The 25,763-nt window shown below is 40.6% G+C and overlaps 2 protein-coding genes, 1 long non-coding RNA gene and 1 pseudogene across 3 annotated transcripts; 3 read left to right on the forward strand and 1 right to left on the reverse strand.

Moving 5' to 3' along the window:
- The first annotated feature begins 1,109 nt into the window (after positions 1 to 1,109).
- Positions 1,110 to 1,809, forward strand: LOC119770276. Its single transcript, XR_005278745.1, has 3 exons — positions 1,110 to 1,351; positions 1,420 to 1,706; positions 1,776 to 1,809. It is a non-coding gene; the product is annotated as an uncharacterized LOC119770276 (long non-coding RNA).
- Positions 1,810 to 2,908: 1,099 nt separating this feature from the next.
- Positions 2,909 to 4,496, forward strand: LOC6050122. The gene has a single exon (XM_038261307.1). The coding sequence runs from the start codon at positions 3,270 to 3,272 to the stop codon at positions 4,494 to 4,496; it is 1,227 nt and encodes a 408-aa protein (XP_038117235.1). The 5' UTR covers positions 2,909 to 3,269.
- Positions 4,497 to 4,616: 120 nt separating this feature from the next.
- LOC119769317 lies at positions 4,617 to 5,793 on the reverse strand. Its single transcript, XM_038261308.1, has 2 exons — positions 5,708 to 5,793; positions 4,617 to 5,654 (listed from the first exon to the last, which is right to left on the reverse strand). The coding sequence occupies exon 2, from the start codon at positions 5,634 to 5,636 to the stop codon at positions 4,617 to 4,619; it is 1,020 nt and encodes a 339-aa protein (XP_038117236.1). The 5' UTR covers positions 5,637 to 5,654; positions 5,708 to 5,793.
- Positions 5,794 to 6,036: 243 nt separating this feature from the next.
- Positions 6,037 to 6,487, forward strand: LOC6050063 (annotated as a pseudogene).
- The last annotated feature ends 19,276 nt before the right edge of the window (positions 6,488 to 25,763 follow it).

Here is a 25,763-nt window from a genome sequence, read left to right on the forward strand (position 1 = left end):
GTTGGTGAACAGGAATGCGACCGTTGTTGGAACGAATCCGGGAATTTGAGTAAATTGTTGAGGGACCAGAATTGTGACAGACATTGAGGTAGGCGCATGTGCCATTCCGATGACTAATTGTACAAAGTGTTGCAATGATAAATTTGATTTAATAAATAATGACTGAAAATAAAAGAATTCAACTGATTGCTTACTTTACTGCGACATAACCTCAAATCTTCAACGAGGTCAGTTCTCAAAACTGGGGCAACTTCGTTCCCCTTGAGCGACCAAGTGAGGACAAGGTCAAACTCTCACGGGTTCGTGCGTTTCACCGCTGCTTCACAAGGACTTTGCTGGGTTGGGTGGTGCATCCCAACATCATGTTGATTCGCTGGTATTGGTGAGTTCCTCCTAGTCTCGATTGGTCCCAGAACGGGGGTCAACCGAAACAAAAGCTCTCGTCATCAACCATGCTGCATGTCCAAGGAGGACAACGAACCAGTCCAGAGGGATTTGCTTGTGGATTGCTTATGGTTGCATCCGTCTTGGCCACCCTTCCTTTCCGTTGGGGAGGTCAAGGACGGTTGCAGCCTCCGGATACGAGAACGGAAGGAAGTAGCACAATGTAGATTTATGCAAATTGTAGTGGATGATGTTGCTCGAGGTTGCAAAAATGTCTATTACGGTAATTATATGCCCCGCCTCCCCTTCCCACTGACCACGTGATGAAAGCATAAAAGCGGAAGTCCCTGCTGGGAGCCAGGCACGCGACCGCCGCCCCGTGCCGTTTGATCCTTGTAATTAAACTAATTGCGGTGTTAAACGCGATTAGGCGTGTTGACGATGATGTTGATGACGGGTGGGGGTCACCGATCCACTAGGAGATTAGACGTTAAGGACCCGGTCGAGATAAATGGCCACAGCGAATAACGATTACATATTAAGTTATAGAAACACAGTTTTATGCATTAATATTTACCTGCAACCATAATTTTGTAATTTTGATAATTTGTTTTTTAATGTATTGCACACTTTGCACCAAATTCTCCGACCCTGAAAATATTATCTGCACACCAAAAGTGCACACTTCTGTACAGTCAAGGCCACTAATTTTATGCATACACTCAGCCAAAACATCTTTTAAAATACATATGGCACACCATATAACACCCTCAGAAATCTTCTGTTTTTGAATTCATAAGATTGCCTTATAAGCATGATTGCATAAGAGTAGAATTCATAAGGTTAATTTATGATTATCATTGACTTTGTTTATGTGAAAAAGTCATAAGAAAACCATATAACATTCAAAATGGAAATAGCGAAGACGAAGAGCAAAGGGACAATGTCCACCAGCAAATGAAAAAATGTGAGTATATTAAAAATAATTGATTTTTTGGTGAAGTATTCCGTTTTCTAATAATTATTTTTTCACAGATTGTTTTATCGAACCCCTGGGAGCCGGAGGTCTGGATTCGAACTTGCTGACGACGGGGAGCGCGGAGTTTTGGCATCGTACGTCATCTGGAGCGTAGCGGAGCACGACAACCGGAATGTGTTTGAACAACAAGCTGGTGCGGTGGAAGTTGCGACGCTCCGGAAAAGTCACGGTTTGTAACTTGGTCACCGGCCTCGTCAGAGACATCCACTAGGAACTCCCGGAGATAGATCTCGGCATGAGTTCTACAGAGTGGATCCGGCGTGGCCGCCAAGAACGATTGAAGGTAACGTTGATTTGTGAGGTTTTTGTCTAATTTGGCTAGATTCGATATTCATTAACTTTTTCTAAACAGGAAAACGAACAACGATTTGACCAAAAGCAGGCGGTCAACTCAAGTCCATAAAGTTCGGGAAATATGTCGCCGGCAGTGGAGATGGTGATCACGTCGGGTTCTTCGAGGAAACAATCGAGGAGGAAACCTTTGAGAAGTACGAGGAGTTCCTGTCGGAAAAGGTGGGCACGCTGGATAGCAAAAGACGCGCCGTCGCGGACAGCGACGACGACTTTAACGAAGACTACCTTGAAGAGGCGACAAACGACTTCCAACCCGGTGCATATGTAAGTTTTAGGGTTTAAAGTAGATTTTTTAGAAAAAATAGTAATCATTTCAACCCTTTTGATCCAGGATCATGATCAATTTGGAGAAAAGCAGTATGATATCGACGAGCAGCGATGTTCGCTGTACCTGGCGGTCCGTCATGAAGGCGCGACCACGGCATCACTATGCAAGAGCTGCGAGAAACGCTCCGGTACGATCGCGCGGGAGCGAAAGTATCAGTGCCGCTTCTGCAACCGTCTGTGTGGACGAAACAGCCCTCGAGAAGCACATCAATGATCCATCATTGCAAGCAGATCCACGAACACGAGCGTTTTAACTGTGACTAGTACCCGATCTACCCGCGCGAAATATACCTCAAGATTCCATACAGTCTCCACTCGGACGAACTCCCCCCCCCCCCCCAGAGATCAGGTTCACGCTTGCGACTTCGTCCCGAAACGGTTCGGCCATCGTGAGACACTCCACACCCAGCGGTCGCTGCATACCGACACGACCCCGACCAGCAATGTGACTCTTTGAATCTAATTTGTCACAAATTGCATTATTTTTTGTAAATTAACAGAAATAAACCTTCAAATTTTAGTCAAATGAATACAGTAACAATTTAAAGAGAGAGAAAATAATATTCATAAGTTTTCCATATAAGAACAAAAACCTGCTAGCTTCACAAAATTTGAATTTTATAAGGTTTTCTTATGAACGTAACACAAATGTTACATTAAATTCATAAGGTCTGCTTATGGAAAAATTATCCATTCAGTACTTCTATGAAATCTATATGGTTAATGTATGGAAAATTTTTATATGGTATCCTTATGGCTGGTAAAAGGTATTTTGGCTGAGTGTATGTTTTACAAAAACCAGAATGGTCATTATTGTGTTGTTTTGTATGGAAAATATTTTTTTTAGCTTGCTAATTCTCAAAATTTATTTTTATGCTGAAATTCTCATGATTATTACCTTATTATGAATATTTTAGCAAAATATGGAATCAATAAAATATTGAGGGTGCCCATAATTTACGCCCTTTACTGTAGCTAACTTTGTTTTGACAGATTGCGCCGCTGTCGTTTGTTTATTTACCAAAAAAACGTTTGCGAGGTGTATTTCTCTCAATATTGAATTGGTAATTTGAAAAACAAGGATATTTCCGAGTAATTTTCATTGAAACATTCATCTATTTGTACAAAGTTATAATAATTGTGAAAATTTCAGACTCCAAACCAAATGGATTCGGTGCAAACGCTTGAGGCATTGGAAATCGATGTTGGTGACTTTCCGATGGAGGAGCAGTATCTGGAAGAGGATCCGTTTGCAGATTGCCCTGCCGGAGATGGGGACACGGATGGTCCCTCAGTAAGTGCAAATCCGTACCAGTTGGATGATTCGGAATTCGACAACAGTGCTGCACCAGAGCAGCCGGATGATTCAGAGTTTGCGAACAGTGCTGCGTCGGACCAGTTTGATGAGTCAGCAGGAGAAGGTGGTCCTTCAAAAAAGCGTAAAAACAAATCCAAAGGTAAACATGACACGTCGGAAGATTTGTTTATGTGCACGCTTGCCGTTTACAAACGCGAATTTAAAGGACAAACGTCTGGTGCTTACATTGCACACTGGGAGGTTTCCGGGAACTCGAGCGCGGACTTTGTAACACGAGTTTGGGGCCTATCCTGTGCTTATTTGAACCGAGAGATTGTTTTCGAGACGAATCCTGATGGTGAAAGTACTCCAAGGTGGAGTACGAAAGAAAAACCAACGGAGGAAGACTTCAAGCAGTTCGCCCTGTTCCTATCCGGACGCAGACCCTACACAATCGATAACATTCTTGACAACAAACAACATTTGCTACAAAGCTGGCGCGGCAAAGAAGTATCTCTCCTTTTGCACGTTTACTCCCTGAGCGTCAGCAACCGTTCGCAGTGGATTAAGGTAAAGGATACACTGATCGATCCGATCGAACACGATCGCGCTGGAGCTGCGACAACTCAAGCGTTGCAAGAGCTCACCGAAAAGCTGCGAAGTGACCACGGCAAATTCCTGAAAGGGCATGACATGGCCTGGTCCTTTTGGGCCAATGCTATTCACAGTGCGCCTGCCCATCAGCGCTCCACCATGATGCAGTATCCGCCGGAATCGTTGGCGAGTTTGTTTTCGATTCAAGAAGGGGTCCGAATGAACGCTGTCCGCCATGAATTGGAGGCTGCAAGTAATGTGAATGAAAGTTATCATGATGACATCGTAGAAGTGCGCAAAGCTTTCGAGGCTTTCAAGGTCACTCTCAACCGTGGACTTCAAACATTGGATGATCGAATTACGAGACTGGAGACACGGGAACATACGAGCAGCAGCCTGATTAACTCTATGAAAACATCTGTTGTTGTCCAAGAAGATGCTGTCGGGAAGAACTTGAATAAGAAAGTTTCCAACTGCATTGATGACCAGCACAGTCCGTAAACAATCAACATGAGCTGTAAACGATTCTTTTGACCAGATACTTGTTTTCTTTGTTATTTTTAGTTAATAAAACATCGGATATTTGATCTGTTTTATTTCAATGAATTGGTTTACAATGATTTAAGGAACGTTAATTGTTGGGTCAAATTTTCCCTGCAGATACCCGCACTTCCTGAACAATCTGTCCATTCTGAAATAACGGAACTCTTGCATAGTTTTAGCCACATACTTTTCCATATTGCTCTCTCCATTTTCACTGTACGTCTTCTGCATTCTCTTCTTGATGATACCAAACACAATCTCGATGGGGTTATAATGGGGGCAGTAGGCAGGTAAGAATATTGGGTAGATGCCCAATGATCTAAGGTAGTATATGATATATTGGTCACAGTGTATCCTGGCCCCATCCATGATCCAGATGGAATGACGGCCAGGATACGTCTGAACCTCTTCGCTGTGAAGCGCAAATCGGCGAATATGCTCAAAAAACTTTAAACGTGTAAACGTGCCTTCTGTGTAAGCGCATTCAACCAATCCTCCCTGGCCGATCATACACAGACATGAAACGCGTGGCTTCCGGACAAACTCTCCATGCACTACAAGTCTCTCCCCCTTAAGTGCATACCCCTTCCTACGCAGCATTCCTTTGTTATCAAATGCAACCTCGTCCAAGAACAACAAATTGATGTACAACCAGTCGAGGGAGTTTAATTCGACAAAGAATCGGTAAACGTCCCTCTCTTTAATTTGAATGGCTCGGCGTTCCAAACACTTCCATGTGAGACCTTCACTGCGCAAAATACGACAAATAGATGAGGCTGAAATCGTCACGTGGAATTTTTGGTTGAAGAGCTGTCTGGCTTCTTCCAAATAAAGAAGAGGTTGGCGCTTGTACAGCTCGATGAGCCACGTTACTTTCTCCTTCCCGAACTTCTTTGCAATCATCGTGTAATGCTTCCGGTCGAAAAATCCATTCTCCTCGTACTGCTGGATCCAAAGCCGAACAGTAGTTTTGTGCTTCCCGTACAGTCTGGCCAGTTCCGCCTTTGAGAGTCCGAGGAAATAAAAGCCATACAAGGCGTGATAGACGGTGTTGTTTGCAGCTCGGCGATGCTTCACTTCGGCAACAATTGCAGCCATGGTGTCCCGGAAAGAATCCTAAATTTAAATACTTCAATAATTGTAAAAAATTTCAAAAAATTTCAACTAACTTTAACAAACCAATTATCCCACGAGTAGCTTTCAACTGTAAATAAACAAAACGCGCGCCAGCCAACATTGTAAATATGACAGCAAACGTCATCTAGATGAAGTGTGAAGATTTTTGACGTTTATTCAAACTTGCCTGAAAGTCTAAAAATCTATGCAATTTGCAATAATTGTCTAGCGAGGGGGTGGTGTCAGAGTAAAGGGACACTCTACTCGTCCATCACCATAATCTTGCATTAGTATTAGTGAGTAGCCCCTGTCTGAAAACTAGCCCATGCATAAGTGTTTGTGAGTAGCCCCTATCTGAAATCGGCTGCTGATGTAGTGGTAGATGGCGGCCTACTGTTTACATTTAGAAACGTCAAAGCGATCGAACCATTTTTTTTTGTTGAGATCAGGATGAGGAAATTAATCAGCTGCAGAAGCAACTGAAGGAAGCCGAATACATTCTGGCAACGTCCATCTTCCAGGCAAGGCAAAAGCTTACCAGCTTCGCGAAGGCCACCAAGCGGCCGGTTTCGTCGGACGAGCTGATTAAGTTTGCGCTCCGGAAAAACGCCTCGAACGCGATCTGCGCCCCACTCACGTGGCAACAGGGAGACCAGCGCCGGCCATACCCGACGGACAGAGATGCGGCTGAGCTTCCTCTGCAATTCCGACCTGACCATCAACGGGCACCAGAATCCGGCCAGACAGAACAGTCTCGGCGAAATTAATCGAACGGGGGCGGTTCGGGGATAACTCCGGGGGGAAGTTTCGGTGGCATCGGAGAGATTACGGTCTCGGCGCAGAACCAGTTCACGTGGCATCGTGGCAGAGCAAATGTTATAGAATGGTGTGTCGCGGCTAACACCGAATGTCCGTCGTGGTATAGATCACGAGCCGGAAAATAGCGGTGAATCTGTTCAAAAAGGAGAACACCGTAATTCTTTTGAAGCCATAACTTTAAACTTCAACCTGCTCGATCTGGACCGGCCCGACTGTTTGAACCGGAAAGGCCGTGTTTGAGATAGTCAACGTTGCAGTCAATGGAGTGCAGAAAGTTTGCCGGGACGAATTCCTTGGGAAGGTGTTGATAATCAGATTTTTTTTTGCGGCCATCCAGATTCGATGACGGATGATTGGCTCCGAGGAGACCCAGGGATCGGTATTCTCCCATAAATTAGGCAAAATTCTTGTTATGTTGTATTTTTCCCAAGTAGATCAATACACGCTGTTTGGTTTGTTGATACAATTTGACAGAAGTATTTTTGTTGTTGTCTTCTTTATGTTCCCGTATGCGTCAGAAGCTTTGGTTACAAAAAGATGGCCGCCATTGCAGGGACCTGTTGTCTAGAGAACATACATTTATAATTTTATCTAATTTTATTGTTATTCTCGGAATACTTGATTTGGCATAATAGCCGAATTTTCAATTATGGGCAGTTTAGGACCCAATTGGCTAGCCTCGTGGCGTGGTGGTTAGCGGCTTCGGCTGCCGATCCCTAAGTTGCTATGGGGCGCGATTCTCGCCTTATCCTCCTGGCCTTCTATCGGATGGGGAAGTAAAATGTCGGTCCATTTGAGTAAAAGAGGTTTTGGGGTGAGTCACCCTGCCACGTGGTGGCTGATTGGCATGTGGCGTCCTCTGATCGAGGCAGCCTTCTTAGTGTGCTTTGATTTAACTCTGTACATTTTGCAGGGACTATGAGAATTTTGGCGACGCCGGAATGAATCTGCTTCTAGGCAAGATTAGAGGCCTCGGATCATCTTGCACCCTTGAGAGGAATTGCTTCTCGTTTTCAGTTTTAATTTGTTTTATCAAATAATTTATAAAAGTCCAATGTGAAATAAATTATAAAATCACTCGATTCTTTAAAAAACCCTTTTTATCCAAACTTTGCAAAAGAGCGAAAGAGCCGTTCAAAAGAGCGGTTCTTTTTATTGAGCAAACGAAAATGAGCGGCTCCTAAAAAAGAGCGGTTTTGCCCATCTCTAATTTTTCGGCATCGATTTTATTATCAGTATTTTGGATTCAAATGCTCCCTAACATCAAGTTTTCTCTTTTCATAAGACTAAGAGTACATTTTCTTGTGTCTTAAATGCATTTAAACCATACATTTGCACACACGTGATTCCACTCAGTTGAAGATGTAATTTTCTCAGCTCTTCGTTTTTCGCAAGCCTTTATTCTTGAATCATTAACGGTAATTGAAGTTTGTTTGTTCGTTCAAAGAAGTCTCACACATTATTCTCTTTGGTGTTGCCGACAGTGCCGTCAACGCCGGGAAAGCTTGCTCACATCAATAGAAAGCGAAAAAAACTGTTGGCAACACTTTTTTTTGAAGAAATACCATAATTAAACTGTTTAACAGATAAAAAATACATTTCAATTTATATATTTATTTATTGCTTTATTTATTTAAAAAAAAAAAAACACTTTTTTGATCATGAAATTTTTAATCCTATATCAAGGAATGGAAATTATTTTTTAAATCGAATTTGAAATATTTCTTAACTTAGTTCCATTTTATTGCTTACCTTTTAAGCTTCAAGCTCATCCAAAAGGTCACAAACCACAAAAAGCACCTAAGTCAACATCAAAAACCTTAAACAACAAACTGCTTTCACTTCTGAGCACCTCAACGGTAAGGTGATGGGTGGTGATGGTGGGCGTGGGGTGTGGTATTTCCCCAAACACACACACACACACACACACACACACACACACACACACACACACACACACACACGCAGAGAGATCTTCCATTAAAGGGAAACCCTCCCAGGGGGCGGGTAGAAGGTGTAGAGTGCAGCAAGTATTTACGCGTGTGGAAGATTGTTGATTTGATTTATCGTGAGAAAGAGGCGTCCTGATTACTCTCTCCTCGTTGATGTTAGTTGTTGGGGGAGGTTGTGCGCTCTCGTTCTCGAATTAGTGAGGTGCTCTCGTTGTTATCTTATTTGATGTGCCACATTTGTGAATGTGTGTGTTTTTGTGAGAAGCTTTTTTGGTCATTAGTGGACTTTTTGGCACTTTTTTCATATTTACATGATTTTTTTAAAGCGTGGAAGTAAATCACTACGAATCAGGCATATTTATTCTATGTTTTTGTTGTTGTTGTAATTATAACGCTTATTTTTTATGCTAAGGCCATTGATATATAATTAGAAGAATGTTGCCCCGACATTTCAAATGTTGGTCAACCTCATTATACAATTTTAGAGTTTTTTTTTCAAAGTCGGCCCCGAAAAATAAGTGCAAAAAATACTTTTTCGAAAAACTTCAGATTTTTTACGGAAAATCAACTGAAAATATCCAAATGATGAACCCATGGCTTGTATAATTTCAATTTTATTTGAATTTGATTTTATATGGAAAAAATTACGTAACTTATAAAAACTGGTAAAGTTATAATTTTTAGGTGTTTTGACGCGCCACGCGCAAAAACGGGAAAATGAAGAATACGGTAAAAAAAAAACTTTTTTACTTAAACTGCAAAAACTTTAAAATTTCAGCGATTACCTATATTTTTTGGGAAACAAAATTTACTTAATTATTAAAAGGCGCAACTTTTGGAACCAAAAAAACCACATTTTTCAAATATTCGTTTTTTATAGTTTTAAGGGACTGAAAACACATTTTTAAGCAATAGTCCATAATAATGCAAAATGTTGTTCCGGAGAAAAAACAGTGTTAAAAACGGAAATATGCAAATAAAATGTTAAATATTCTCGTTTTCATGGATTCGAACTTTTTATTAGGTTTTACCTCAGAAACATTCTGTCCGATTTTCAAAGTCTCAGAAAAAAATCACAGCTTTTAACAAATATTTTTTTTCGGGGGTGTCTTCTTTCCTAAGTATTTAAAGAACCAAAAATGTCAAAATTTCCGAAAACTAGAACCTAAAACTGGCTATAATTCCAAAACGGTGCACTTTATCAAAAATTCTGTGAGGTACATTTCTGCAAATAAAAAGTCAAAAAATTTGTTTGTTTTCGAGTTTGTTTGCTTGCCATAGTACTATAGTTCATTTATACGGAAAAACTAATGATAAAAAATTTCTTCTTTTGACATAGCGCAAAGTTTAATCGAAATTGAAAAAAATACACATAAAAAAATCGAGAAATAAATTCAGAGAACTACTTATGCAGCAATTCCATTTTAAAAAGCCTAAACCGAGAAAAAAGTTCCCCGATCGGGCTCAAAATTATCCTTGGGGTTCCTTGGCCAAAATAATTCGACCCGTATTTTTTGTTTCGCCATTAGGGTGATCTTCTACATCGTGCTAGGGTGGTTAAAAATGGCAATTTTCGTCATTTATCGCAAAAAAACACTTTTTCAAAAAATCAAAAAACGCGCCATTTCATCTGATTTTAGCAGTCTTAGAGGCAAAAGAAAGTTTGGCTATTTGGGAAAATAGTAAGAAGTTTCAAAAATTTGACTTAACGTGAAGACTTCCATCATTGTCGTGATTTTTCGTTCAAAGATATAAATTTTGCATCGCTTTCAATATTTAGACAAAGTTGCTGATTCCTTTTGGTAACGATTACTCCATTCCTTGAAAGTTATGGAAATCGTCATTAATCAATGATTGCCAACTAGGATGTCAATGATTGTACCACAAAATTATATATAATTTTTTTTTTATCTAGACCAAAAATTCTTTTAATGGCTTCAAGAAGGAAACAACCGGCACATGCTGATTTCTTTTGGTGCTGAAATTCGTTGAATTGAATTTAATACAGAACACTTGAAAAAGTCGTATGAAAACTTAAACTGGCGTTTTGATCGTATCTGGACCAAAGAGCCTATGTCTGAAAATATTTTTGTCGGATTTCTCGGAAAATTTCACAGAACATAGTTAAAAAATGGCGATGTCGATCCGTACGTTTTTGAATTATAAATTTTTGAAAATAAAAACTGAGTTTTTCGACGCGCCACGCGCAAAAACAGAAAAATGACGAAAAAGAGAAAAAATACTTTTTTTTGCAGTTATCGCAGTTTTAGGGGGAAAAGTGATTTTTTGCCGATTTCATCATTTTCCTGTTTTTGCGCGTGGCGCGTCGAAAAACTCAGCTAAAATCGGATGAAATTACGCGGAGGTATGATTTTTTGAAAAAAGTGGTTTTTACGAAAAATGACGAAAATTGCCATTTTTGAATCACCCTACCACGATGTAGGTCGCCCTAATGGCCAAACAAAAAAATACGGGTCTAATTATTTTGGCCAAGGAACTCCCAGAAATATTTTGAGACCGATCGGAAAACTTTTTTTTTGGTTTAGACTCTTTTCAAATGAAATTGCTGTACAGTATGTAAAAAAAGTATTTACACCCCTTGGGCACTATGCACATTTTGTGATGAAACATGTAAAAAATGTAAAGTTGGACAGGAACCTAGTACTACGTTTTGTTCAGAAACTTATGCCAAACATTTTGCTACAAAAAGCTCATGAAAAGATGATTTCTATGAAAAGTTATATAACAAATACTATTACGAAAATAAAAAAGGTGCAAAAAAAGTTTGTACACCTTTCGAAAAATTAACATAAATAATGTTATTTGTTGACAAATCACCATGAATCCAGTCTCCCAACTTCAAATAGGCATCCTTGACTGATTAAAAAAATAATTTGGATTGAATATAAAGTTTACTAACTACTTAGTATAAAAGTTTATATAACTCTGGAAATTCTATATAAAACTTATCTAAACTTAATTTTACAAACTTTTAATTCAACTAAATGTCAATATATTACCATAGAATTGCTAAATAAGCATTTTGAAGTGGGTATAACACCGTTTTGGGGGTCTTTGTATCGATAGAATAGATTTTTCGTTGGAATTTCGTACCAACCCGGAATTACGTCGTCGGAAAATCCGCCGGCATCCGAACCGGTCCACGATTCACAAGTCAACCTATGTGGAATCGGAAAGGGCATAAAATTTCCGATCTTTTGATACCCATACATCTAGGTTTTCTTTAAAACCTACGTTTTTAAATACCTGGGCAAAAAGTAAGTTTGATCCACGAGAACAAAAATTACGAAATTCCATACATTTTTGGCAGGTTGCTCAAACGAAACCATAACAACGTTTTGCCTTCCTCACTGAGGTAAGGCTATAATCCTGCTCTAAAAATGAACTTTGTATAAAAACATCGTAGAACCACCTTCATGTATACATATCGACTCAGAATCGAAAACTGAACAAATGTCTGTGTGTATGTGTGTGTGTATGTGTGTGTGTATGTGTGTGTGTATGTGTGTGTGTATGTATGTATGTGACCAACAAACTAGCTCATGTTTCTCGGCACTGGCTGAACCGATTTGACCCGAACTTGTTGCATTCGACTTGGTTTAGGGTCCCATAGATCGAGTTTTATACAGATTGAAGTTTCAATAAGTAGTTCAAAAGTTATGTATAAAAATGTGTTTTCATATATATCCGGATCTCACTAAAATGTATGTAAACTATGTCCGGATCCAATATCCGACCCATCGTTGGTTAGGTTATCAAAAGACCTTTCCAACGAGTCCAAAACATTGAAGATCTGGCAACCCTGTCTCGAGATATGGCCACTTAAGTGAAATTTATGTACTTTTTGGAAGCCGGATCTCACTTAAATGTATGTAAACTATGTCCGGATCCACCATCCGACCCATTGTTGGTTAGGTTATCAAAAGACCTTTCCAACGAGTCCAAAACATTGAAGATCTGGCAACCCTGTCTCGAGATATGGCCACTTAAGTGATATTTATGTACTTTTTGGAAGCCGGATCTCACTTAAATTTATGTAAACTATGTCCAGATCCACCATCCGACCCATTGTTGGTTAGGTTATCAAAAGACCTTTCCAACGAGTCCAAATCATTGAAGATCTGGCAACCCTCTCTCGAGATATGGCCACTTAAGTGATATTTAAATACTTTTTTGAAGCCGGATCTCACTTAAATGTATGTAAACTATGTCCGGATCCACCATCCGACCCATCGTTGGTTAGGTTATCAAAAGACCTTTCCAACGAGTCCAAAACATAGAAGATCTGGCAACCCTGTCTCGAGATATGGCCACTCAAGTGATATTTATGTACTTTTTTGAAGCCGGATCTCACTTAAATGTATGTAAACTATGTCCGGATCCACCATCCGACCCATCGTTGGTTAGGTTATCAAAAGACCTTTCCAACGAGTCCAAAACATTGAAGATCTGGCAACCCTGTCTCGAGATATGGCCACTTAAGTGATATTTATGTACTTTTTTGAAGCCGTATCTCACTTAAATGTATGTAAACTATGTCCGGATACACCATCCGACCCGACGTTGGTTCGGTTATCAAAATTCCTTTTCAACGAGTCCAAAACATTGAAGATCTGGCAACCCTGTCTCGAGATATGGCCATTTAAGTGATATTTATGTTCTTTTTTAATCCAGATCTAAAAAATAGATGAAATTTGTGTACAGCCATTGATGGTAATGAGTGAGGAAGGCTTCAACCACATAGGTGGATTAAGTTAGTTTTTGCTTAGGTATTTAAAAACGTGGGTTTTATAGAAAACCTGGATGTATGGGTATCAAAAGATCGGAAATTTTATGCCCTTTCTGATGCCACATAGGTTGACTTGTGAATTGTGGACCGGTTCAGATGCCGGCGGATTTTCCGACGACGTAATTCCGGGTTGGTACGAAATTCCAACGAAAAATCTATTCTATCGATACAAATACCCCCAAAACGGTGTTATACCCACTCCAAAATGTTTATTTAGCAATTCTATGGTAATATATTGACATTTAGTTGAATTAAAAGTTTGCAAAATTAAGTTTAGATAAGTTTTATATAGAATTTCCAGAGTTATATAAACTTTTATACTAAGTAGTTATTAAACTTTATATTCAATCCAAATTATTTTTTTAATCAGTCAAGGATGCCTATTTGAAGTTGGGAGACTGGATTCATGGTGATTTGTCAACAAATAACATTATTTATGTTAATTTTTCGAAAGGTGTACAAACTTTTTTTGCACCTTTTTTATTTTCGTAATAGTATTTGTTATATAACTTTTCATAGAAATCATCTTTTCATGAGCTTATTGTAGCAAAATGTTTGGCATGAGTTTCTGAACAAAACGTAGTACTAGGTTCCTGTCAAACTTTACATTTTTTACATGTTTCATCACAAAATGTGCATAGTGCCCAAGGGGTGTAAATACTTTTTTTACATACTGTATATACAAAACACAGTTTTCTCATGAGACCAAATTTTTAAGTTCTAAATAATATCGGAATAGTGCGTCTTGTTGGGATGTTGGGCGACTCGTTGTGTTGAGAAGTCCTTAATTTCGCTCCGTTACTCTTACAAAACATCAGAGTTCAGCTGAGAGGACGAAACCAGTTAGAACCAAACAGCGCTTCCAGCTGCAAACAAACACATCTGTTTTGTATTGGTAATATACACTACGAGTGAAGGTTACTACCGACATTCTCCATTCATACTATTCCACGAGATTTACGAAATTTGCGAGCTTTTATGCGGGAGAGAGAGAGAGCGTATGTGTGTGTGTTGGTGCCATTTTCCCCGGAATTGTTCTCGCTCTCTTCTCTCGATTACTCGAAAACTTTTCTCTGTTGTCTACTTTCGGGCGCGGTATCGTCCTCCATTGACGCGCGCGCCACATGGCCTTCAATGGCCCCCTCTATCCGCGGAATTTCTCCGGAGAGCAATCTCGGAGAGTCCTTGTTGCGAAATCTTTGCCATCTGCGGATTCTGGCTAGCCCGCTTCAAGGACCAGTTCTCCGTGAGCGGTTGCCGTAACCAGACCTTGGTCCTGGGACCGTGTCGGAATTTGCTCGGTGATTTGTGTTGATTTTTTTGGGAGCGCACCCTAACCTTAACCATCCCCTTCCCCTTAAACTCTGATTTGAAGGGGCGTCCGGTTTCGTCGCGTGTTTCGGTCGTCACGTCGCGGCGCGAGTTCCGGTCAAGTTCCGTTCCGCGTTAATCGGTGCCGAGAGTGAGAGTTGGGGCACGTTAGGATCTGTTGTCCCCGACCCCGTTGTTCTCCGAACGCCCCCCACGTGGTCTATTAGTGAGGAGGGGTGCTGGCGGTGGTGGTGGGGGGGTCGTTAAGGGAAAAGCCCTCGAGGGCGAGCTCCTAGAGGGCGTCGCGACGCTCCATTACGGATGCTGTTTGGTGTTGTCTGGTGAAATGTGATCGCAGAAGACAGGCCTCGCGATGGTCTTTACAACGCGCGCGTCATTATGTAAGCCTATCCATCGCTAGCGAAACAGAATGCGTTGGGGCCATTTTCGGTCGATTTATGGGGCGCGCCGGGAAAAATGATGAACGAGCTTCGGGACAGACGTCGGCGTCGTCGTCGGTCAGTGGTTGGTGGAAAATATCGATTCGGCTGGATTTGTGCCTAGTCACAGAAGTTTCATCCGCGTTGAAAGCAAAAAAAACGAAAGGATTCTCGTTAGTTCTTAATCCTTTCGTTCGGTGGCCGTGCCCACCAAAGTTTTTTGGCAAACTTCCCGAATCCGAGATGATGAGAAGAAGGGGTCAAAGCCGTTGCGAGAATCCCGAACAGCTCCCGAACGTGTGTTCTGTTCTCGGCTACTAGAACAAAACCGACAACAATTACAATACTAGCGAGGAGTACTACCACTACCATTGAACGCTTAGAACTGTTTAAAAGTGTGTGTGTGGGGGTGAATTTTCCGAGTGAGAGTAGTGTTTGTTTTTTTGTCATCCCTCACATGTGATCTGGGAAATTGTGCGCCACTTTGTAAGGAGAAAAGGGTGACACTCTTGTCAATTCAAACAAAAGTGAAAATTACGCGTTTTTGTGTGTGAGTGAGTGTCTTTGTGTGGATTGCAAACAAAAAAAAATTAAATGGAATTGCCCCATTTTAAATGTCAGTGTTCAACTTGGTGTAAACTTTGCGAGTTCGGTTTTAATCAGTGATAAATCCATCAAGAGGGAGAGGATTACCGTCGTCGTGGTGATGTTCGGAAGGATGTAACGCAGGTGGGTAATGTCGTTTTTTTGCGATGAATGAGTTCGACAGGGTCAGTGGCATGGGGTGGGACCTTGGGTGGGACGGTGTTTCCCACGTAAAATCTGTCCTTTTTATAGATTGGACAGCTTGGAGGGTGGACCGGTGAAAGTTCGGTGAACTGACTTGATGGAGTTGGATTTCGTCGAAAGTGAAAGGTTTTTGCGGAGAATCATCTATCGAGAAAACTTGGTTTTAGTGTTTATTTATATCTTACGGGACTCATCAACCCCAGTCTGACGACGCAAGATTTTTAAAAACAATTACTACTGAGACTGACAAGCCGAGAACTAAATCAGAGTATTGATCCACCAGTCGAAAGCACGTTTCTGGGAATTAGCGATCATATTTTTGATTCCAGACTCGATTATCCGAAGGCCTCGGAAAAAATACGGAAAATCGAATCACGAAACAAAATTCATTTATTTTTTATTGTGAAGCTTTAGTATGACCCCAAAACTACTTTAAGAGCGAGTCCACGAACAGATCATACCCATTTGTATGGGACGTCGTAAATTTTCCAGCGCCTAAAAAAGCGCCAACAAAATGCGGGGTGAAGCATACCAATTGGTTGAATCTAAAGCGAGTTATTGGCATTTTAGTGAAAAAAATAGCACAATTTCTCAACTCAAATCAAAAACTGGTCCATCCACATATCAACTCGATTCGACCTGGAGCTTGTAGGGGACATCTGGGACTACCATCTGAGAGTAAGAACGCTTTGGGTAAGGCAGTCTAACACATGGGTAATTCTCTACCAACTCACACAAAATTCGATTTGCGTGAAACTTTGTCCTAAGGGGTAACTTTTGTCCCTGATCAAGAATCCGAGGTCCGTTTTTTTGATATCTCGTTACGGAGGGGCGGTACGACCCCTTCAATTTTCTGAACATGCGAAAAAATAGGTGTTTTTCTATAATTTGCAGCCTGAAACGGTGATGAGATAGAAATTTGGTGTCAAAGAGACTTTTATGTAAAAATGTATGCCCGATTTGATGGCGTACCCAGAATTCCGAAAAAAAAAACGGATCTTTCATCGGAAAAAAGCGCAAAAAAAGTTTTAAAAACTATGCCATTTTCCGTTACTCGATTGTAAACAATTTGGGAACATGTAATTTTAAGGGAAGTTTAATGTACTTTTCGAATCTACATTGACTCAGAAGAGTCATTTTTTCATTTAGAACCTTTTTTTTCATTATAAAATTTCTTATTTTTTCTAACTTTGCAGGGTTATTTTTTAGAGTGTAGCAATGTTCTACAAAGAAAACAGACAGACAATTACAAAAAATTGATATACAAACATCAGAGGTTTGCATTGAAACATCACGAGTTATCGTGATTTTACGAAAAAAAGTTTTGAAAAAGTTACTTTTTGCGTTTTTTTGTTTCGTCGTCCGTGTCTGTCGCGGGTGACCATGAACAGCCATGATCGACGACGACCAATTTTTTAGGCGCTTTCAGATGCAAACTTTGTGTCCCAATTTGCCCCACTTCTCGTTGACCTAGAGTGCTCATATTTTGGCCAGGTGCTAGTTTTATATGTACAAAAAATTCTTGGAAATTTCAGGCAGATTGGTGAGGTCGATGCGAGATGGGTTTGCTTTGCTCGTGGATTCTCTTTTAACGTGATTTAGAAATTTTGAATCCAAGATGGCGGTCAAAATGATGGCGATGAAATACTGAAAAAATGCATTTATTAATTTGTAAGGAAAATAACCATTGAAATTTGACTAAAATAGGGTCGCAAACATGAATTTGATGTTAAAAGTAAGAAAATAATAAAAAAACAAAAAAATATTTGGTTTGTTCGTGTTTAAACCTTCGAATCGGATCACTGCTTCGGATAGGGGAGCTGGGGGTAAGACGGCCAGCCTAAGGGAGAAATCTCATACAATTTACACATCAGATTATTTTGATCTAAAATTACGTACATATTGTTCTACCTGTAGTCCATTATAGAAATGACAAAAATTAGTTGGTCTTAAAAAACAATTTTCAATACTTTTCAGCAATTAAAAAAATGAAATCGGATATATATTAAATAGGCGGGGTAAGACGGCCACCCATGTGGGGTTAGACGGTCAGTGCTAAAAATTAACCCAATAACATTGCTTAATCCACCCAAATACTGAACTGAACTTCTCTGAACATCATAACTATTTTGGTTGAACAAACTAAGTTTCAAATTTAAAGAAAAATGCTCAGTAAATTTCATATCATCGCGACCACGTCTTATGAAAAACTGTGAATTTTTACTTCAAAACAAACACAATTTGATGCAAAATAATTAGTTTGTGTATTTCGATTAGAATAAGTAAATCAAAACTATGTAAACAATATTAAATTAGCAATTTTTATGAAAAGTTTGATAGGATTGCATACTATTCAATGAGTTTTGCTATATCACAGTGAAGAATGTTGTGTTAACCATTTTCATTAAAAAATGATAGTTTTATTAAAAATGCTTTTCCTTATCTACAAATATGTCTTAACAGTCAAAACCCCGTCAAAAAATATAACCGGGTGGCCGTCTTACCCCCGGAAGAGGTGGCCGTCTTGCTCCAAAATTGATTATTTTTTAAAACATTTTTTGTAAATAGCTCATCGCATTTTTTAAACTTTTCCGAGGGTCATAATCTAGGGAAAACTTCAATTTAACATGAAAAAATATTTGAAGGAGGAAAACATATTGTTATCTAACAAAAATGCCTATGTTGTAATTCAAGAAAATTGCATCCAGTTTCAAGTTAAAAAATTATTTGTTTATTTTGAGCTATTTTTATACTATTTCAAACAATATGTTTGGCAAAGGTAGCTCCATATGCATTATTTAGCATGAGGAATAGTTTTGCTTAACATTTTAGTAATATTCATTAGTATATTTACTAAAACAGTGGGGGTGGCCGTCTTACCCCTAGCTCCCCTAATAGAAATTTCGGATGATCGAGGCTGGGCTGTTAGAAGTATTGAATGCCAATAGATGTAAATGGGATCAGAGTGAACATTTTGCTTTGTGCATGATTTTAATAACGAAACCGAAAAAAATCGAGAATACCATCAAGTTTCATTTTCAGATGATTTTGATTACAAATTTCATTTTTATACGTTTTTGAATAACAAAAAAATGATTAAATGCTTCTTTTTAAACTGCATATTAATGCTTTTTAAACTAGAGTTTTTTTTTAATATAATCCAAGGATTAGGGGAGAGTGGGGAGACTCGATTCCCTTTTTTTGTATCGCACATAACTCTTTCAATTTCTCACAAAACTATGATCTTTTTGCATGAATTGAAAGCTTAAAGATTCAACTATGTTTGGCTGATAAGGGTATTTCATCAGATAAACTCTTCGAATAATGCCAAGCTTTTTAAAAAAAATATTTTAAACCGGCATTTTCAAAATGTTGGGGGTAATTTGATCCCCCTTTCAACATTTTGAAGAAATCGTAAGCAAAATGTTCCTTATTCATCCAAACTTTTAATTTTCGATAAGATACAGCAATTTCACATTAAACCTGTACGTTTGTGTTCAAAATATAACAAGTTTAGCATATAAAATATTTAAAAACTCAAAATTTTCTTTTTTAGACCAAAATTGAGCATGTTTACAAAAGCTAGTAATTTTTGTTTACAAAACTTTTGAAAAATGATTCAAACTGCAGTTAGTTATGTACAACTATACTAAAGGAACCTATGTACGAAATCCCAGCCCAATTATTTAATCTTGAGGCTGATTCCAGTGAATGTAAAAATGCAGGGATCAAGTCTCCCTAAACGCACTTTTTAAACAATTGATTGTAAAAATAGTTTGACGATAAATTTAACGTCAAATGCGTAAGGGTTTTGGAGTTGATATGTTTATCAAACAATTCATGCATAAAAAATATTTTTTTGAATAATTTTTGAGTGTTTTCTATACTTATCAAAACAAAGAAAAAAGATCTCTTGGAAGTTTTTTGTAGCACTTCTTAGAAAAATGTGTGTAACTCAATCCAAACATTTTTAAATTTTTTTCTTTGTTTTCTACAATGAGTTTTAGTCAATTTCGCACAACTTTCTAGAACAAAGCTAATTGTTTTACCCACATGCTGACGAGATACAGGTTTGGGATCAAGTCTCCCCGGGGATCAAGTCTCCCCACTCTCCCCTACTGATCTCAAATTCTTTTCAGCATTAAAAAAAATCAAAATCAGATCTAAAAAGGTGCTCATGTCATCACGTAACCTCACAGAGTGGGCCAATAGTGTGTGACAGTCTCAGATAGTCGCCGTCGTGCTAATTTGTCGTACGTGCATTTTGGGCCAAGTTGAGTTAAGAACGCCGTTTTGTGCAGCTCACAATGCCTCACCTTTTTACCTTCACAGATCCCAAACATTCGACTTCAATCCTGAGATATTCAACGAAATCCGAAAAAAACTCCGTGCATCATTGTCACTTTTTATATGAAAGAAGTTTCAATCTTGTCGTGCTATCTTGACACAGCCTGAAAATTGATGTAAGTGCGACAATTTTCCAAAGGGATTTCAGGTCAGAACGCGTTTGACACAAGTACGAGCTCGACTGCAGTAAGCATTTTCAATTATAACTCGGGACTCCGGCAACCAAATTCAACGAAACTTCGGGGCAATGCACAGAATGGTCTGCCAAACAAAACGTGTTTGTTATTGTTTACATTGCGTGCTTCCGTTTTCGTTTATTCAAGGTCAAACATTAAAACGCGTTTTCTCGGAACGTCGAAATGGCGGGTGGGACAAGATAGCACGACGACGTCGAGATGCGGATTTCCGAGGTGCTTCAAAGTTGAATTTTTCATTTTTTTTTTCTCATTGTAAGGAGCATCGACTTTACGAGAAGTACGGAATAAATTGGTTTTTTTTTTCGTCGTGTTTTCTGTCTTTCCAGTTTTTGGTTCTGTTTTCCCTTTTCTAAATACACTGGCAGGATAATCTTTGGCAATCTGTTGTGTAAAGCTTGAGGTTTTTTTTCCGCTTGGCGGTGGGAAATTTGTGCGTTTCGCGGTTTTCGGGAAATGCTGACTTGGCTTGACGATTTTTCATGAAAATTGCCATTGAAAAATGGTGTGGAATCAGCAAGCTGGCGTTTCTGTGTGATTTTTTGTCAACTTGATATCGTGATTCTTTTGTTGTTTAATGCATTACTATAAAATTGCGTATAAAATTCCACGAATTTACACAACAATAACCCAAGAGGAATTTCCAGAATTGAACTGGAGCAAAGTACACATCAAACGCATAACATGGAATTACTCGGAAATTATGTCAGCTGATTGAGCGTGCACTGTTGTCCCTTTCATCTCTGTAATCATGTTTTCCACGAAAGAGGGATTATAATCAAGTTCATTGAAGGCGTGCCGTCGACGTGTCATTTTGCACCATCAGGGAAAGTGTGATATCGGATTTTATGAGATTTTGCTGATAAAAGAGTGTATTGATAGGTACCAAATTCGCATAATTTGTCTGTTTAAATCATGCAATTTTATTTTAACTTGTACAAATCATCTTTATGGTTTGGAATTCTTAAAGATTCTTCAAGCTACGGTCCTACTTCGGCACACCGGTTGATCGCCATCCGGGTACCCTCCATCAGAGAGCTTGCTTCGCCTGCAGACTGCATCACGCAGTGCCGGATCCGTCCGCTGCTGGCATCAACCTCAACCTGCACCGTGGGTTGCAGTAGGTTCAGCTCCGCGTTGATCATCTCTCCGTACTGGTTCATTTCTAGTAAGTTCTGGAAGCAAGCATTACAAATAATTTGATGTAGGGGAAATTCTCGTATGTTTGGCAGGTTAAGCACTCGCTCCAATTTGCTGATTTTCACTATTTAAACAACTAATTTTGCTCGATTTCAGTTGAAAACGCTTTTAATTAGCTTTAATTGAATGTAAAAGTTTTGACCTGCCAACATTAGAGGCACGCTTGAATTAGATGCTGTTCCGCTATATAAGCGTAAAACAATGTTTCTCACCGCTTCCAGACATCCTTTGGCCTGGTAGTAATCAGCGCTGTTGGTAGCAAACAGCGCAAACCTCGTACAGCTGGAAATGTCCGTTGCAAAGTCCGCCATGTTGAGACGAAGCAGTTGCACAACTCGGTCGACGGAATCCGAGATTCTGGACAGCCGGAGACGCTCCCGTGCCAGGCAGGCATCGACCTCTCGCTGAAGGGGTGCGAAAGATCCGGTGATTTTGGGACCGATCGCGGCGTTACACTTTTCCGAGAAGGTACCACGGGCTCGGGTCACGGATGCCAACGATTCGGCTGTGCTCTGGACATCGGAAAAGTAGCGATCGCTAGTTGTTTGGAGCAGGTTCTTTACGTTAGATCGAAGCTGGTGGAAGCCGTCGTTGATGGTCGTCAGATCCATCTGGTTACGGTTATTTAGCTCGTAATACGCTGTGGTGAAGGCTTCCGAGGTGGATTCCTTGAGGGCCAAGAGTGTTACATTACGGGAAAACACGTCTAACCGCTTCACAGCTCCTACCAGATCCGTTTGGATGGTCTTGACCGCAGTTTTGTACTTGTTGATCGCGGCAGTATTTTCGGCATCGATCACCGTTAGTAGCGTCATCAGAGATGCGGCCTGGGCGTTGGTGGTAAGAAGTTTCGCTTTGCTGACGGCTTCTAGGTGTAGATCTGCCGACTTGGAAAGATCTGCACTGGCATTGTGCTGAAAATGTGGTTTAATATAACATTACAGCAAGGATCTCGATTTTTGGACTCACCAGCAGAAAACACAAAACAGTTAAAAGAAGCATCTGAACACTTTCGTTGTTGATCGTCAACTGACAATGCCCTTGAATTGGAAGACAATTTAAGGTCGTTTCGGATACGTTTCGAGAGATGATAAAAGAGACTCGTCATTCCCCTGCTTCCAAATACAAAGTAACGGGTTCTTAAAGTCATGAATCTATTTTTATTGGAGCCACGTTTTTTTGACGATCATAATCTTTCGGTAGTAAGACTATCTACGCAGCGGTATCCACGCACGTGCCCACTGCCTGGCGGGTATCTTCCATCAACGATCGCAGCTCATCCGTTCTCTGGGTCACGCACAGATGCAGTCGGAACCGGCTGGCGTCAGCTTCCTTCTCGACGCTGGGTTGCAGCAGCGTAAGTATGGAGTTGATCACCTGATCGTAACGGTACAGCTCTTGGACGTTCTGGAATTAATGAATCATGAAACTAGATAAAAATGAAAGAAACATGAGAAAACTAACCGTCTCCAGACAACCCTTGGCTCTGACAAACTCTGCTCGATCGGTAGCAAATGCTCCGAATCTCGAGCAGCTTCCGATGTCGGACGAAAAGTCTGCGGCGGTAACCTGCAACAGTTGCATCACCTTGTCCACCGAATCGGTGATCCGTGAAAGGCGACCTCGTTCTCGGTTGATGCAATTCACGAGATCACCGTGCATGGGTCCGAACGTTCCGAGGATTCTCGGGCTCAGCAGGGGCGTGCATCGTTCTGATGCGGCAGATCGGGTTAGAATCATCGATGCTAACGATTCTGTCGTAGTTTGAATGTCGGAAAAGAGCTGTTGCGAGGTTGATCGGAGCAAATCGGACATTTTGTACCGTAACGTTTGGAACGTTTGCTTGATCGTGTACACGTCCGATTCATCGCGATTGAGCAGAGCGTAATAGGTTCGTGTGAAGGACTCGGAAATGGAATCTTGCAGTAATAGCAAGGAGCTATCGCTTGTAAACGGGGTCAATCGTTTCACCGCTCCAGCCAATTCATTGTTGATGTTTTTAATTCCAGTTTGATACTTGATTATCGCGGAGTTACTTTCACTGTTTATTATGTTCAGAAGATCATCGAACGACGAATTTAATGCATTCCCTGTGGAAACTTGTACGTTTCTAACGTTCTCTAATTGGGAATTTGCTGTCTGAATACTGTTGACAGTAGCGTCTACCGTATTTCTGAGGATCCTTACATGATCGCGCAAATCACCTAACGAACTCGCAAGTTCGCGTATCAATTCTCCCGGAATGCTTCCAGATCTTGAATTATTTCCAATTACACCTTCCAAACCGGTGGTAGCTTCTTCAGTCTTCACAGTGGCATTGTTTATATTAATTAATGCTATCTTAAATTCTTCCGCACTTACATTCCCCACTTGAAGACCTAGTTCGGCCACAAACTTGGAAGAATTGTTTTCAAGAAATGATTTGAGCGTATCGGAAGACGTCTGTAGCGCAGCAAAAACTTCCTCAACGGGTGCAGTATTCTCTCTTGTAGCATTCACAAAGCTCTCAGACACATTTCTCCCAAGTGCACTAATATTGTTCATCAGCTCCGTGATGATCTTGGCCGATTCTTGGACCCTTTCCGAGTATAACACCGCCGGTATTCTCTGCAGCGAACCAGCTACTTCGTTCAACGCATCCCGCAGTTGCACGGCGTTGAACTCGACCATCCACGAGTCCGGAACCCCGTCGGGAAGACCGAAATCCGCACAAACACCGTGCTGTTAGGAGTTCACAGATTAAATCAGCTCACGTCGCGAGAAAAAAAAACTCCAGGTCTACTTACCAACAGCAAAACGTGGCACAAAACGATAACCGGGAGCCAACCCATCATCTCGTCTGAACGGTCCAGCAGTAGGGCAAAGTCTGGCCAACCCGGCAAGGCACCGTGCGTCTCTAGTTTTGAGGAGAACACTAAAACCGGAGGGTTTTATAACCGAACGCCGCGGCATAAAACGGGATCGTCCGAAAAAAGTTTTGCATAAATCTTTGATAACGTTTTGGAGGTTGATGCGCCAGTCGGTATAGGAGCAGCCTTGGGGACAGTCAGCGTGGCGATAACGGTTGTTGCTCGGGTGTGATTTAGGAGGCGTGAGTCAAAATTAGTACGAGGTGGAGAGATTTGTAGCCTTACTTTTAGCCAGTTATTTACGAAACAAAGGAAACTGCTGAATTCCAGTAGTTTGCACTATTTTTGAACTTTAATGAGTTGATTTGTAAAAATAAAAGAATAAAAGAAGTATTGTCCGTTTCTCTCAAAAGTACACGCCACGCGGCATTTCAGAATTTTCCGTAGACATTGTTGCCAGCGATTTTCTGCACTTTTGGTGCAATAAAAAACATAAATGGCAACAATGCCAGGCGATTCAAAGAAGAAGATAAACAAAAACAAAATGCGCAGTATGGGATTCGACAGCGCTCATTTGCCGAAAGTGCGGCGCGTCGGTTCGAGGTTGATATAGCGCGTGTCTTTTTCGGGAATACGCGCAATTTTCTAATCAAACACTAGCGCAGCCAAAATCCTGGAGAAAACATAGGTTAGATTAGGCCTAGCTTTGTTGTGTCATTTGTAGTGTAGTGCGCCATTGCATTACAATGAATTGAGACATCACAAACGTTGAAGCGGCCAGACCTACTGCGTAAAATTTACAGCAGAGATTAAAGAATTAAAGAAGTATTCTGGATGAAGAAAGTAAAATTTAAGAATAAGCTTATTTTATTCCCAAATTATGAACATAATGTAAAATAGTAGTCATAAACAAGCATCTTCACATCCCGGTAACAGCACACCTGTTGATAGTCCGCTGAATGCCCTTCAGCAACGATGCAGCCTCATTGGTGCTCTGCTTGATGCACAAGTTCGTCCGGAACACGCTGGCATCGGCTTCCAGTTGGACCACCGTCTGCAGCTGATCCAACTCGCTGCTCAGCAACTGCCGGTACTGGTTTAGCTCGTCGACGTTTGTCTCCAGACATCCCCGAGCCTGGTTGAGCCCCTGATCGTTGGGGGACGCCAGAGGGAACCGAGTGCAGCTGGAAATGTCCGCGGCAAAGTCCACGTTGTTGGTTTGGAGTAGCTGCAACACTTTGTTGACGTTTTCGCCGAGTCTGGGAAGATGGAGACGTTCCCGGGACAGACAGGTCACGATTTCACCTTGAAGGGGCGCGAGGGACGCCGTTATGGACGGAGTGTGAGTGCGGCTGCACTGCGCTGCGAACGAGTTTCGGGCTAGGAACATGGTAGCCA

Source organism: Culex quinquefasciatus, chromosome 3 (genome assembly GCF_015732765.1).
Source record: "Culex quinquefasciatus strain JHB chromosome 3, VPISU_Cqui_1.0_pri_paternal, whole genome shotgun sequence".
NCBI lineage: Eukaryota > Metazoa > Arthropoda > Insecta > Diptera > Culicidae > Culex > Culex quinquefasciatus.

Excerpts from the sequence above, each read along its gene's own strand:
- LOC119769317 (XM_038261308.1), bottom strand. The coding sequence starts at position 5,636 with ATGGCTGCAATTGTTGCCGAAGTGAAGCATCGCCGAGCTGCAAACAAC.
- LOC6050122 (XM_038261307.1), top strand. The coding sequence starts at position 3,270 with ATGGATTCGGTGCAAACGCTTGAGGCATTGGAAATCGATGTTGGTGAC.